Below are 14,850 nucleotides of genomic sequence, written 5' to 3' on the forward strand. Positions count from 1 at the left end.
TTCTTTTGACCTCAGGAATCTTCGGTTGAAATATATGTACAAGTCAAAGACTCACCCTGTATATGCAGTATTCTACATTAGTTATGGTTTGCTAATTTCAATATTCTGCCTCATACCTAGACAGTTCAAGAAAACATTGTGCTTTGTTTCATCCTTAGGGTAATAAACATTATTACTTTGAGGTTTCATCACATGTATTATGATTGAAAGGTTTAGCAAAAAAAAACATATTTTGAACTCGTTTATTTTTCAATAATTGCATGCTGTCCAACAATCTTTGATAATTTTTCTAAATGGTTCTCATCTAAAGTCAATTTTGTTTGTAAATTTTTGGCAATTTCATCTATTCCTTCATAACCATAATCTGAAATGTACTGAAGAACTGTAAGTGCCTTAGAAGGAGTTTTCTCAGCAATACAAGATTCAACTAGAGCAAAAATTGCTTCCGAGGATGGAATCCCAACAATCTTATTGAAGTTTTTATCTATATCGGTAAATAAGTCCCATGCTTTATTGAAACAATTATTCCTCAAAAATAGTAACATTACACTGCCAACCATTTCCCCAGTTATGGTAATTTGATTGTATCCAGTTTGGTTCATCAGCTTTTCATAAATGTCCGCACCAACATTACAACATTTTTCAGTCAAGTCGGGATTATCCTTGGTGTCATTTGTTACCATGATGTAGAGTATCAAACTCAGCATTGATTCTTTCCTGGTACTATCAAAGATTACCATATCTGACCACATCTTTGGTATATATTCAATTGCACCATAAATTTCAATTTGTTTCAAGATTTCTTCCAGGACACTCATTTCTGGTGTATAAATATGAGGTACCAACTTATCATAAATATTCTCCATAAATTCCTTCATAGGTAGAGTGTGAACTGCAAGGATGAAATAATGGCGATAATACACTGCCTCTTTATAACTATCACCAAGAAGATCATAATTATTTCTATAATGTAAAAGAGCATCTACTCTTTTAGCTATTCCTAAATCATTTAAGTGATACCTGCATATACTCATTGCAGTAAAAAAAAAATTAACATCTCGCATGTCACGTATTTTATGCTCCTTGTTCTCTATTTCTTTCATAATATCGAATAATATCGTACTTATAGGAGCATTATCTTTACAAAATATTTGCATTAAAAAAGTCCATGATGCAAGAGATGGTTCAATGCCTAGTTTTTTGAACTCTGAGAGAGTTTTAAGTGCTGCATCTCTACTGAACTTACTTCCCATTGAACTCAAACAATATAAAACAGCATTCAATGTACCAAGATTAGGTTTTATCTTTTTCTCATGCATTTCATTTAATAACTGTTGAATATAGGCCCACCTCATTTCATAATTTTCTTTAAGTAAGTTACCAGCTTCCAACATAGCATTGTAGGTATCTGTACTAAGAATGAAGCCTTTTTGCTTAGCCTCCTCAAATAATTGTGTAGCACGTTCAATTTGGTAATACTTTGCCATACCCTGAATGATTGCAGAATATGTTTCCGCATTTGGATTTTTGATACTTATAAAAATTTCTTCTGCAAATGCACCATCTTTCCAAGATTTTCTTTTTCTTTCATTACCTTTACCGCTTTGTCTGAACCAACGTTCTTCAATAAATTCTTCGGATAATGTATCTTGACTATTGAAGAAACATAGTAACTCTAATAAACTCTGCAATAAATCTGGTTCACATTCTAAATTCTGCTTCTTCAGCAATTGATATACCATAATAGCATCGGATACTTCTACATTTTTTATACATTCTTTGAGATCATCTATGGAGACCTCACTAGTTTCTGTGTATAATTTTGGCGCACCAAACATTTTAATGAAAGGTTCAGCCTCAGCATGTTGAAATAAATCAGTATTTTCTTTCCTTACCCAATGAGCAGCCTTTTTTCCGGCTTCCTGGGCCATTGCAAAGGCTCTCTTACCAAGATTAGATTGAGGTATTAAGTATGGATCATCATGAAATTTATAATGTGCTGCAGTAGGATCTCTACCGATCGTACTTTCTAATGCTCTCAAGATATCGGTAGGTTCTCTTGGTATTTTATGAGGAATTATAATTTCTTCAGAAGAACTTGTAGAATGATTTTTTAATAAAACAGTTGGAGAAATTCTGAATGGTACCTTAAAAGAAAACGAATAAAGTCTACAATGTAATGCAGAAGAAATGTTCATTTTTATAATTTGTGATATCTTTATCAATATTGTGATTTGATTTCAAAATTATTTTTTTTATAGATTATCAAGAAAATTAGAGGTTAATTCAATCCTATATCTGTGATTATATAATTTATGGTTTTAGACAAAGTTATCTACTCAGTTATTTGTGGTTATCATCACAGAACAATAATTAGCATCAAAAGAACTACAAAAAAAAGAAACCTGTCAGCTCTGTCATTATTATTTATTATTTAACCTCTTTCACCTTGACTGTCATGTCAAATTTTTCCTGTTTTTAAAAATAATAATATAATTAAAATAAGCAAAAATGTAACATATTCTTATGGATAAAAGATAGATTTTATTGTTCAACAATCGATTTTACTATTTCTAAAACAGTTTGAAAGTTAGTATACATGTTATGTCATGTTATCATATGGTCGATTGGTAGAATATATCTCTTGAAATAATAATAATTAGAATTGATATAAATATACTTAACAATATTTAAGAAATGGTCGGCGATTATCTTATCTAAAGCGTTAGGAAAAAACCTGTGTTTATCTGTATTGTTTCTTATGTTTTATTTAGTATTATCAAGTTCTCGATTTGTTTGAATTAATTCTGCAAACCTTATCTAAAATAATTAAGTATATATTTAAATCAATCATATGAATTTAAATTGTGGAATTTATTCCATTGTTTCATTTTCAGTTAACACTGCAAATTGAATAGATAATTACATAAAATGAAGGTGGTAGCTTTAATAAGTGGTGGAAAAGATAGCACATATAATATGATGCAGTGTGTTGCAGCTGGGCATGAAATTGTAGCTTTAGCAAACTTATTTCCAAAAAATAAGACTGAAATAGACAGCTACATGTATCAAAGTGTTGGATTTGAAGCCATTGATTTTATTGCAAAGGCAATGGATCTACCATTATTTCAAAAAGAAACTTTAGGAATAAGTAAAGAACGTGGAAAAGTCTATAATGCAACCCAAGATGATGAAGTAGAAGATCTATTTGAATTGCTTCAAAAAGTGAAGAAAAAGGTTCCCATAGATGCTGTATCAGTTGGAGCTATTTTATCAGATTATCAAAGAGTTAGAGTAGAAAATGTGTATGTATGTTAATTAATTTTAATGAAGATAATAGAAAACTTTACTTTGAATTCTTACCTTCAAAATTAATATGAGAAGTTACTTGTGCAATTCTTTACTTTTCTTACTTTTATTGATAAGGTGTGGAAGGTTAGGACTTGTCCCTTTAGCTTACCTCTGGCAGAGAAACCAAGAAGAACTTTTAGATGAAATGATAAAATGTGAAGTAGATGCAATATTAGTAAAGGTAGCAGCAATAGGCTTAGATCCAAACAAACATTTGGGACGATCACTAAGTTCATTACAGTCTTTTTTACATACTTTGCATGTTAAGTATGGAATAAATATTTGTGGAGAAGGAGGAGAGTATGAAACACTCACTCTAGATTGTCCGCTTTTCAAACATCGAATTATAATGTAAGTTATAGATTTTTAGATTTATGTTTATTATTTTTTCATAATTTAGGAAAATCATGATATTGTAAAAAGTTTATTCTTCTACTAAAAACATGGGGGTTCTATTTCTGATATTCTAAAAAATTCTAGTGAACATTCAGAAATAATACTACATTCTAATGATCCTTTTGCACCAGTGGGATTTTTGAAGTTGAACAAACTGAGACTGGAACAAAAGCTTCCCGTTCTGGACCTTCATGAGCGGCTACAAAATTTGCCACTTAAAGATTGCGATGGTTATGTTACAGATCAAGGAGAAGATGTCAAGGAACTGAATGAAGATGACTTAGGTTAGAAAAATGATCTTTTTTAATTTTAATTTTTTTCCAACTGTCCTAGGCCTCCATGAGGAACTGTTGTGTAGGAGTACACTTGTCACTTCAGACAAAGAATGTTTACTTATGAAAAATTTTTCAGATTCTGATAGTGAACCTACAATGACACTGGATAGAGTTGTGCTAAATTCTTCAGGAATACAGAATTCATCTGTGCATCAAGCTTGTAGTGGATGGTTGTGGATAGGTGGTATCAGAGGTGAATTTGAAGGAAATCCAATGGAGAATGCCATATTAAAACTCATGTGTAGGTATGCCTTATTAGGCTATCATTTAGTAGGGTAAATGCACTGGTTCTCGACCAGTTAACAGAAATATCGATTTCGTGCACGATTTTTTCACACATAAACTTATCAAATTTTAATGGTGTTGGTGTTCATCGATTCTTTGGCGAGTTTTGAATGATTTGTCATATAATTTTAAGCGTTATTTCCGCATTTAACCTTTGAAATGTGAAAACATATAGAAAATCTCAATAACCTTCGGTTCTCGACCACGCCGCAGAGTTCTCGACCATTTTTGTGTTAGTTTTCGACCACTTATAATAGTGGCCGCTCCTCTTGAAAATTTTATAAAAAACTTTAGAGCGAGATGAGTGATTAGTACTTACTTTCGTACTGTACCATTGACATCACTACCTATCACTCAGATGGGTTTCAGATGAGGTAATCAAGTAAGAAACACTCGGAACGTAAAAAATAATTATTTTGCAAAAGTTTCCACTATCTATAAATATTTCAAAATAGCAACTCATACAACATTATTCGGTTATTTTGCTCTTAATATCTATTTAGAAACTAATGAGTAAATAAAATATAAAGCACCGACCACCAGTGTTTGAGAATTAAGTACAATCAAATTGGTTCTCCACCGCGAATAAATAAAGGGTAGAAATAAGTGTTTCAACGTTAATTCGGTGGTTGCAAACTAATATTCAGAAAGTAGATATGTAAATGAATCAGGGTATCGAAAAAAAAACGAAAATGATCCAACAGAAATATATCGGTTGAAATAAACAATTATTGAAGTAACATACTTCGGTCGAGAAATAAAAGATACAAATTTTCCAATACCAGTTCGCGACCGCCGAATATTGAACAAAAAAATATACATTTATTTGCTTTTTGATTGAAATACACTCAAAAATATATCTTATAGTTGATATGGAACAAAATATACACACATAATTCATTTTAAATAAGAAATAATTACTATTTTCTTGTCATATATCACAAAGCACTTTTCTAAGAGAGGACGAGAAAGAACCCTTTTCTATGATAGACGATTATAAACTAATTTTTAGGGCGAAAACTTTGACCTATACCACTACTATGCAAACTATCTTGGAAGGGTAGAATGGTCGAGAACACGTACCGCGAAAATATTTTGCACTACATGATATATTTTTATTATTATTTTATCTCAAATCACGAAATGGTCGAGAACCAGTGCCGGTCGGCTTACCAGTGCATTTACCCTATTTCTCTTTCAAAGTTCCTTAAGTTGATAAAAATAATCGAATCCATTTGATAAATCATAAAATTAATGAGCTTTTATTCTCCCTAATTGCTTTAATCTTTTTCAGTATCCTTATCCCATTATGAACAAGACCTAACTAATGTTTGTTCAGTTACTCTGTATATTTCTGACATGAAATTCTTTACTCAGATCAATGATGCCTATGTTAAATATTTCAATTTTCCCAATCCACCAACAAGAGCATGTATAGAAATTCCATTGAGCAAGGAATGTCCTATCATTTTGGATGCAATTTCATGGAAAACCCTTGAAATTCAATCTGATCTTCCAACAGAACGGTAATTGGACTATTTTAGTTTTTATTCAGTTAAAAATGTGTTTTTATATTTGCGCAGATGTACCATGCATGTACAGAGTAGATCGCATTGGGCCCCTGCAAATATAGGTCCTTACAGTCAGGCAGTCAAAATTGGTGAAATAATTCACCTAGCCGGTCAAATAGGAATGATCCCTGGAAATTTAGAAGTAGTGGAAGGTGGCATTAAATCTCAGTGCCGTCTCTCAATGAGACATTTGGAAAGATTATTGAAAGCTTCAGATGCAAATGTGAATTTAAGGAATGTTGTTCAAGTAGGTGTGAATGAAAGAAAAATGTAGTTATGTCATGAATTTTTTTTTAGGGCGTTTGTTATGTGACCAATATATCATCTATTCCTCAAGTCCGAAAAATTTGGGAAGAGAATACAAATAATGCCATTGTTGATTACGTTGTTGTTTCGAATTTGCCAAAATCAGCATTAGTTGAGTGGCATGTTTGGGCTCATAAATACAATCACATATTCGAATGTAAGTATTCAAAAATTTAATATATTACATTTGGACTATATGAGGAAAGATAGTTATGGTATCTTAGAAAAAACTCACGATAAAACTTTCAGATGAAGAGACTGGAAAATGTATAGAGGATAGAAACTGGTCAATATCCATTTACAAAAGATGGAATCCTGAAGATAATATAGTGGCTTTAGTATCTCACTTAGAAAAAACAATACCTAGTGAAGAAAGTATATTCAATAGAGATATTTTTATAGAGTTTATTGATTATGCACTCCAGAAACTTGACCAAGCAAATGAAGAGAATTCTAAAGCAGTTCACAATCTTAAAATATTTTACCCCACAAGCAAAAATATTGACAGTAGTGAATACTTTGAGTATTTAGATGATCTGAGAAACAAGATTTCATTGACATATACTTTTATACCTGTAATATATTGCAAGGATGAGAACACATATTTATCTATTTGTGGAACAAGAACTGAGTGATTCATAACGTGTTTCATTCTTCACTTCATCATCCTTAATTCATTTTTTATTTAATTTTGTACGGATCTATGGATTGGCAATACTCAAGTATTTTTTTAAGAATTTATATTCCTGTAATGAAGCAAATATTTTTCAGAAAGGTTCATGAAAAATACATAAAATACAGGAGGAAACCCCATTAACATTTACAGAGTGGGCAAATAAGCGAGGTAAGCGGCTATATCTCAGGATCCACTCATAGTAGAGACTTGAGGTAAAAAATTTTACCACTAAAGTGAACAAGGGAACACACTGGAAATTATTTTGAAGTTCATACCTCTACCGCTAGGGGGCGTAATAGCTACCGTCGAGTAGAAAAATGAATTTTACTCGAAAATGTTTCATATGAAGTTGAAGAAAAAATATCATCACAGTAATCCTTGGAAAATTCTCTATCTTTTTAAACTGTCACTTTCGATTTTACGACATCAAATAAGGGTAGGTGAAAGGGGGAAATCTGACTGATTGAAACGCCTGTAACTACAGTTTGGCTCAACATTTTTGAGCAAACTAGATCTCGTCTGAAAGATAATATCTTGTTGATTGAGGACAAAATATACTCATGATATATTTGTTTTTGCTGCTTTCGATAGGGGGCGCTAAGTCAGAAGTTCATTGTTTTGTTCATTTTACTCCGAAATTTCAAATGTAATGATAGGATTTTCTTAACAGAAACAAAAATTCCATCAAATTTGCATAAAAAACCTGTAGGTCGCAAAGCGATAATTTCAGGTGTTCTGAAGTTATGGCCGAAAGAAGATATTCTTCAACTGATGCACGGCGAAAAACCAAATTGTGTCTTTAAGTTCTTACAGAAACAGAAATCTCATCAAATTTGTATGAAAAAACCGAAAGGTCGCAAAGCGATAATTTCAGGCGTCCTGGAGTTATGGCCGAAAAAAGAGTTTCTTCATCTGATGCACTGAATTGACTAAATTGTGTCTTCTTTCGGCCATAACTCCAGAACGCCTGAAGCTATCGCTTTGCGACCTTTTGGTTTTTTCATACAAATTTGATGGGATTTCTGTTTCTGTAAGAACTTGAAGACACAATTCGGTTTTTCGCCGTGCATCAGTTGAAGAATATCTTCTTTAAGCCATAACTTCAGAACGCCTGAAATTATCGCTTTGCGACCTACAGGTTTTTTCATGCAAATTTGATGGAATTTCTGTTTCTGTTAAGAAAATCCTATCATTACATTTGAAATTTCGGAGTAAAATGAACAAAACAATGAACTTCTGACTTAGCGCCCCCTATCGAAAGCAGCAAAAACAAATATATCATGAGTATATTTTGTCCTCAATCAACAAGATATTATCTTTCAGACGAGATCTAGTTTGCTCAAAAATGTTGAGCCAAACTGAAGTTACAGGCGGTTCAATCAGTCAGATTTCTCCCTTTCACCTACCCTTATTTGATGTCGTAAAATCGAAAGTGACAGTTTAAAAAGATAGAGAATTTTCCAAAGATTACTGTGATGATAATTTTTCTTCAACTTCATATGAAACATTTTCGAGTAAAATTCATTTTTCTACTCGACGGTAGCTATTACGCCCCCTAGCGGTAGAGGTATGAACTTCAAAACAATTTCCATTGTATTCCCTTGTTCACTTTAGTGGTAAAATTTTTTACCGCAAGTCTCTACGATGAGTGGATCCTGAGATATAGCCGCTTACCTCGCTTATTTGCCCACCCTGTACACAAGTAATAAAAAAATCTTTTTCAATATTATTTCAGATAATTCAATCAAACAAAAATATCCTCATTCTAGACACTGAAAAAAATAGTCAAAATATTTCAGTGGTCTTTCTTCATTAATAAATTGTCAAGACTGATTTATTAATGCTCAAAAATGCTGTCCATTGCATTTTGTGTTAGACTTTTGGGAAATCCCAAAGTAAAGAAAAAGTCATCTAGATTGAATATTAAATTTGGAAAACCAATCCTGGAAGTATCTTATGAATTCATAAACATTCTTATATGGGCCTTTTTCTTAACAGCAGGTGTAAACATTTTCTACTCAGGAAAGTTAATGTATAATGCCATATACATTAGGAATCATGTTGGTTATTACATAGACCTTATATCAAAGAGAGATGGAAATGTTTTACCTCTTCTTCAAGCCTTACCTAGCTTTATATTTTTAATCATAAATCTCTTTGGACTTTATTTAGTGCTAAGAATAATGTCTTCCAGAGAAAAACAACCCAAAACGAATTGGATGTTGTATTTTGTTGTTCTTTTAAACCTCATCATGATTGGTGTGGGCTTAATTCTGGTGATAGTTGTATTAATTCATTCTTATGGAAATCATCAAGGTTTACATGATGGTATCAAAGGTGCTATGAAAGATTACGGCTCAAATGAGAAAGTGAAATCGCAGATTGACAGATTACAAATAGATTTACAGTGTTGTGGAAGTAAGAAGTATGATGAGTGGTATGACATAAAATGGTATGATAGTGCCCTAATTGCCAAAGGAAGCAAGTGAGTGATATGACAATATGAATGTATTATCAAAGTTTTAGAATGATGGGTGTCTATATCAAGATTACCCAAGTTATTTTGCTCAATTTCGGATATCTCAGAAACTATAAATCGTCACTTTGAACATTTATGTTCTAAATTTTAGAGAGTCCAAGAGTCAGACTCCGTTTAGTTGCTGTTCAATGAAGTCTTTATCCCCTTGCATTCATTATGACATTGAGGAAACCGGAAGCGTATATACCTATACTCCGGAATATAATTTAAGTATATCTACTGTTGGCTGTTTTGACATGTTGAAAAAAAGAAAGCAAAATGTTGGATGGGGAATAATTGGCAAACTTTTATTAGGACTATTCTTGCAGGTAAGATTAACTGTTAACATTTCTCAGAAATAAAATTCAATTTGATGTATGGAGTTCTTTTTATATTCAAAATTTTCAAGTAATTTGAAAAGAAGATAGATGATAACATTGATAACTACAAGAACTAAAGAATTATAAAAATATGATCTGAATTTTTTAGTTTACAGATGTATATGCTTTCAGATATTCTTTATATTCAAAAGATTTTAAGAATGAAATGAATGTGTTGTTAATAATTTTGGTGTTCATGAATTGTCTTTTATAGGCTCTCACAACGATCCTAGTGAGGTTTATTCAAACAGGTCATTTTGAAAAATTCAAGTTTGAAGGTAGGTCCAGAACTTACATCATCTGGCTGTTTGGTCTTTACACTGGCAGAAATTTGAAAAAAGTCAAGGAACCTCCTGAACCACCACCACTACCTCCTGAACTAGAAGATTCACAATGAAACATGATAATCGACTTTTAGTTTTCACAAATTTGTCTTCATTATTACTATTATTTTGCACAAAATACTTTTGAAAACAATAAAGAAGTGACTCACTATTAACATAATTTAGGAGCACAATAGAATAAACACATTTAAATATAAAAAATCCTTTTTTCAACAATATTTACATTTATGAGAAATACAAATGTGATTAAACTGTTGATGAAGACTTGGCATCTCTGGTCACTGGACTCCCCAAAGAATTTGACATCTTGAAGGGATAGATTAACACATTCTCCATGAAAACTTTTAGAAACAGATGACTTTATCCTTAAAAGAGATATTTTTCAAGCAAGCAGAGCAAATGGGCATTGTTAAGACTTTCAATTTAGAAATCTGAAGGTGTATGGTGAGCTTTAGTTTATACGACAAAAGGAAATAATCACGATATTACGAATATTTGTGACACTGCTACAGATTTTTAAAATGATTTAAAGATTCCCAATATTTGATTCAAAAATTAGTAATTATTTTCTGTTTTTAATGGCTTCAGCAGCTACCAAATTTCGACAAAAATAGTTCGATAAGATGTAAACACCTTGAGTTCACATTTGTATAAATTTCATGAGAAAATTCACTATGAGTATTCTCTTCTACTTTTTAAAAGCAGATAATTTATTACATCAAGTTGCAAATTCACCAGCATATTTGTTTATCAGAAACCAAGGCTTTTAGGGTCCTTTGAGTGATAAACCTCATTTCAAATGTTGGAACACTGGAATTATATAGAACACATAAAATATTCTCTTGAGAAATCAATGCATGACATTTGTGGTATTCTGAACACCAATAGGTTTCTTTTCCAACATTAAGATTTGAACTATCTGGTTGCTCCTTTTGAACTTTCTTTTTGTCATTTTTCTTGGTAGTTTCTTTTTCTATATTCACTCTTTTCTTATCATCCTCATTCATAAGAAATGAAAGAACCATTCTATAGTAAAATGTTCTTAATATATCAAGCCTATGTGAACTACTGGCTATTTTCTTTGTTGCATTTTGATGGGGATTTTTTGATATAACATACTTTCCAGCAGAGTAGTTAACAAGTAGTAAACTGCAAAAAGAAAAATTAATACTTTTCAGCAGAATTTTCAGTGAATTTTACCCTAAAATTCCACTATCTACTTGACAGGAAGCAGGAAAATTTCTCGGATGAGTATGTAGAGCTGCCGTAAATAGTTCAGTTGAAGATTTGAAACATTGTGTTACAGAACGTTCTATTTCAACCAAATTTGGAGTTGGACCACATAATGAACAAATTTGGACATCTGGAATTAATGTACAAGCAACAAATCTAAAAGCCATCTGAAATTATAACACTGTTCTCAAAACTATCAATAGATTAAAGTAGTTAAAGTGCACGAAACTAAGTATAATAGAATTACCGTTGGACTTTTATAAGGGAGAAATATTGGAATGTCTTTAGATGTTCCACCTTCTGACATAGCTAATAAGGACAGAAGTTTTATTTCCTCAGGATCAAGTGACCACCAACTCTCTGTAGCTACACATATTTTCCCATTGATTAACACACAGCTGTATAATGAGTCTACATACTCCATATACGACTCTAATAAAATCTGAAATATTTAACGAAAATTTATTTTTTAGAATGAAAGTAACATCTGTTACTAATACATTGAATGATTTTTCAAGTTGAGTACTGTAACAATTGAGACATTCGATTTTAGATCTTTGAACATTTGAATTCTAAGTAGTCTCAATAATTCAAATAATAAAAAATCCCCCTATGTCTTTTCAGGAACTCTCGATATTTGATTTGTTGGTAATGATAAAACTGAATACCTGTATCAAATGATTCTCAGGGCATAAGATACATTCTGCCAATCCAACAATGTCTGAGTAATATTTGTTATTTGTACCACCACAATCTAATGAATCCATCAAACGGTCAATCAATGGATAACAGGTTTTTAATTCCCTCTTCAATCTATCAATTATCCTTTGTGATTTTATTTCTTCAATTCCAACTATCAGAACCATTGAGTTGAAAACTGAAGTTAAGAGATTGTTCAGTACCTCCTTGGTACACCCGCTGGATATTCCAATAAGAATGACACTGTAAATACGAACTTTCCTACATTATTGCATTTTTTTGAACCACATCGATAAATAGTGGGATTGGAAAAGCAGGCTGTTAAGAATGAAAATCACTATGACAAACTTAGTTTTGTTGGGGTAGGGGGGTTAATACCCCCGGGCACCCCCTGGATTCAACTCTGATCCAGCTGAAGAAGATGTAGTTGACAAAAAAAAGTGTTAATTTACTTTGAATTAATATAAATAATTTTGTTTAGTATATTAATTTTTTGAAAATATAGATTAAATAGAGAGAACTAAAAATGTGATCTACCTATCTTCAAATTCTTTCCAGCTAATACAGTAATCTTCAGTGAGAGTATTCAGTAATTCTAGATTCAAGGATTTTCCATACATGTGAACTCCATTCAACGAACCTTTGATTGAGAATGGTAGCTGCAAATTGAAAATTATATTCCATTTTTTGAGTGTAGCCAGAACAAATAAAGGTTTTAATGCTTCTCAAGTATAATTCAGAGCAGTAAAATGATATGCATAGGATGAATACTGAAGTGACCCCACTGTTGTGGGGAAATATAATAATGATAAAGGTCTTTATTCAATTAATTTAATGAAAAACAATAACAATAAATTACATCAAGATACTGTACACAAATTAACCATATTAAGCAATGTATTCTTAATGACTTCAGTAATGTTTGAAAAAATCTTTGTTCTTACGCTATCTACATTTCCTTTTTTCCTTGAAAATATGGGAAGTCCACTACTGGAATCAACACAGAAAATAAAGGCCGACATATTCAAAAAATTAATATTTCATTTAACGTTTATTTATTATTTGTTTGTGAAAAAAGAACTATTTTACAGAACACATCGATAATAGTTCTAATGGAACAATATGTACTCTTTGAAGATAGATAATAATAAAAACATTGTTGAGATTTTTGGGTTGCAGTACTTGAGTACTACCAGTACCACAGACTAGTCTGTGGTACTCAAAGACATAAAATAATTATTTTCTTGTCTATGGTGGTTAATTTTTCAAAATAACCCGAGATTGTGTTCGGAATCTACTATAACCGTCACGAACTTGGTAAGCTATTGTCAACAATAGTTTTTGAAATTAAGTTGAGAAGGACCAGGTCGAACCGATGGAGTGCACCCGGGGTAATATTCGACTTTCATTCTGACCGCAATCAGACGAAAATGGAGAAAAACATAGTTGAAAAAGTTCCCCTTGTCTCTCTTTGAAATCATTGTCAAAGCTTCCTCTTATCCACGAAGAAAACAAATCGCTTCTCTTTTGGTGTGAGAAACCCTGGTTTGTGTACTGATCCGATTTTGTTTCGTACATTTTGAGGTGGTTCACCTATTGCTTTGGCTATAACTCGACAGAGGTATGTATTATTATTATTATTTCACTGAATCGGGATCTTTACGGCTTTGTTAGCCCTCCGGGAACTGCGACCAAGTTGAACTTTTCTTCTTAACCCTACCTATTTCATACAAACCCAGGAAGGCCGTCGATGCTAATAATGAAACCGACGACATCCTTAGAAGCCTATCCAGAACTGACTTTCCCATATGAGTGGTTCTTAGGCCAGTCCGCTCCGGAAATTTGCACACTTTCTGCTGTTTCTTCCTCCTTTCCACGTACATAGTCTGCAGATCTCATCTGCTGACTTATTCATTCGGTAGAAAAGGTATTTGCAGCGACAGTGTCCTGTCAGCAGTTTCACCATTATTTGAAGCTCAGCTTGTGGTAGCTTTCTGGTAAAGGTCGGTGAAAGCAATCAAGCCCCAGCTGACATGTATGAAATCAAAAGAGGAAGAACTACTGAAGGTGTCAGATACAGGGAGAATTGCCCAGAAATTGTATTCTTGTTGGACGGTGTAAGCCTAGATGCTCTAAGAGCGCTACTTTACTTGGTTAATTACAGTCTACAGACAAGGTAGAATTTTGTGTGAAGAAACCATCGAGCGCACATAGCTCTGCAGCTGCCGATGACGTGGTTCCTGTGGAATCTAATGCCGTGGCTCCTGCTCCTGCCCCAGCGAGACAGAGCCCTCGGTGTCCCAAGGAAACTGCTGAGCCGGCCAAATAGCCCAAAATCCAACCAGGGCGAAGGAAGACCCCAGGAATAAAAAGGTCCAAACGCAGGGTCATCAGAAAGGCGGAAGGTGAATTCTACTCCGGCAGGAAAGTGACAGGCGACCCCTGGAACAAGGTGAAGCCTTGGAAACACCATATGGAGGATTAAAAAGAAAAACTTCAAATGTCTCCAAATCCACCTTCGCCATGCCAAAGGCCGCTTCAGATGCGAACCTCTAGCGGTTGATCAAACAAGACCTTGACATAACGCAAAAAATCCTCATGAACCAAATTTTCATCTGCCAATCGCATTTTTGACCCATTTTTGAAGCGATTTGTGAGTGATGATGGAAAGTGGACCACTTACGACAACGTCAAGCGAAAATGGTCGTTGTCGGAACGCGGTGAGCCGGCGGAAACATTGTTCAAGTTAGGATTGA

General features: G+C 33.0%; 4 protein-coding genes across 5 annotated transcripts; 2 read left to right on the top strand and 2 right to left on the bottom strand.

Annotated features, from left to right (window-relative positions):
* Positions 1 to 228: 228 nt before the first annotated feature.
* LOC123684161 (protein PTCD3 homolog, mitochondrial) lies at positions 229 to 2,322 on the bottom strand. The gene has a single exon (XM_045623317.1). The coding sequence runs from the start codon at positions 2,196 to 2,198 to the stop codon at positions 243 to 245; it is 1,956 nt and encodes a 651-aa protein (XP_045479273.1). The 5' UTR covers positions 2,199 to 2,322; the 3' UTR covers positions 229 to 242.
* A 107-nt stretch (positions 2,323 to 2,429) lies between these two features.
* Positions 2,430 to 6,883, top strand: LOC123684159 (diphthine--ammonia ligase). 2 transcript variants are annotated; one of them, XM_045623315.1, is made up of 9 exons: positions 2,430 to 2,589; positions 2,898 to 3,305; positions 3,427 to 3,702; positions 3,832 to 4,031; positions 4,159 to 4,323; positions 5,662 to 5,893; positions 5,951 to 6,185; positions 6,236 to 6,401; positions 6,494 to 6,883. In XM_045623315.1, exons 2-9 carry the CDS (start codon positions 2,932 to 2,934, stop codon positions 6,877 to 6,879), a joined length of 2,034 nt encoding a protein of 677 aa, XP_045479271.1. In that variant the 5' UTR covers positions 2,430 to 2,589; positions 2,898 to 2,931; the 3' UTR covers positions 6,880 to 6,883. The 2 variants fall into 2 exon arrangements, with proteins under 2 accessions (XP_045479271.1, XP_045479272.1); XM_045623316.1 differs by lacking the exon at positions 2,430 to 2,589 and adding an exon at positions 2,712 to 2,833.
* Positions 6,884 to 8,615: 1,732 nt separating this feature from the next.
* LOC123684455 (rod outer segment membrane protein 1-like) lies at positions 8,616 to 10,329 on the top strand. The gene is made up of 3 exons (XM_045623726.1): positions 8,616 to 9,405; positions 9,551 to 9,767; positions 10,033 to 10,329. The coding sequence occupies exons 1-3, from the start codon at positions 8,771 to 8,773 to the stop codon at positions 10,213 to 10,215; spliced, it is 1,035 nt and encodes a 344-aa protein (XP_045479682.1). The 5' UTR covers positions 8,616 to 8,770; the 3' UTR covers positions 10,216 to 10,329.
* Positions 10,330 to 10,354: 25 nt separating this feature from the next.
* Positions 10,355 to 13,198, bottom strand: LOC123684454 (protein fuzzy homolog). Its single transcript, XM_045623724.1, has 6 exons — positions 13,039 to 13,198; positions 12,632 to 12,753; positions 12,064 to 12,337; positions 11,643 to 11,837; positions 11,363 to 11,562; positions 10,355 to 11,311 (listed from the first exon to the last, which is right to left on the bottom strand). The coding sequence occupies exons 1-6, from the start codon at positions 13,114 to 13,116 to the stop codon at positions 10,894 to 10,896; spliced, it is 1,287 nt and encodes a 428-aa protein (XP_045479680.1). The 5' UTR covers positions 13,117 to 13,198; the 3' UTR covers positions 10,355 to 10,893.
* Positions 13,199 to 14,850: the final 1,652 nt, after the last annotated feature.

The sequence above is a fragment of the Harmonia axyridis genome, chromosome 7 (genome assembly GCF_914767665.1).
Source record: "Harmonia axyridis chromosome 7, icHarAxyr1.1, whole genome shotgun sequence".
Classification (NCBI taxonomy): domain Eukaryota; kingdom Metazoa; phylum Arthropoda; class Insecta; order Coleoptera; family Coccinellidae; genus Harmonia; species Harmonia axyridis.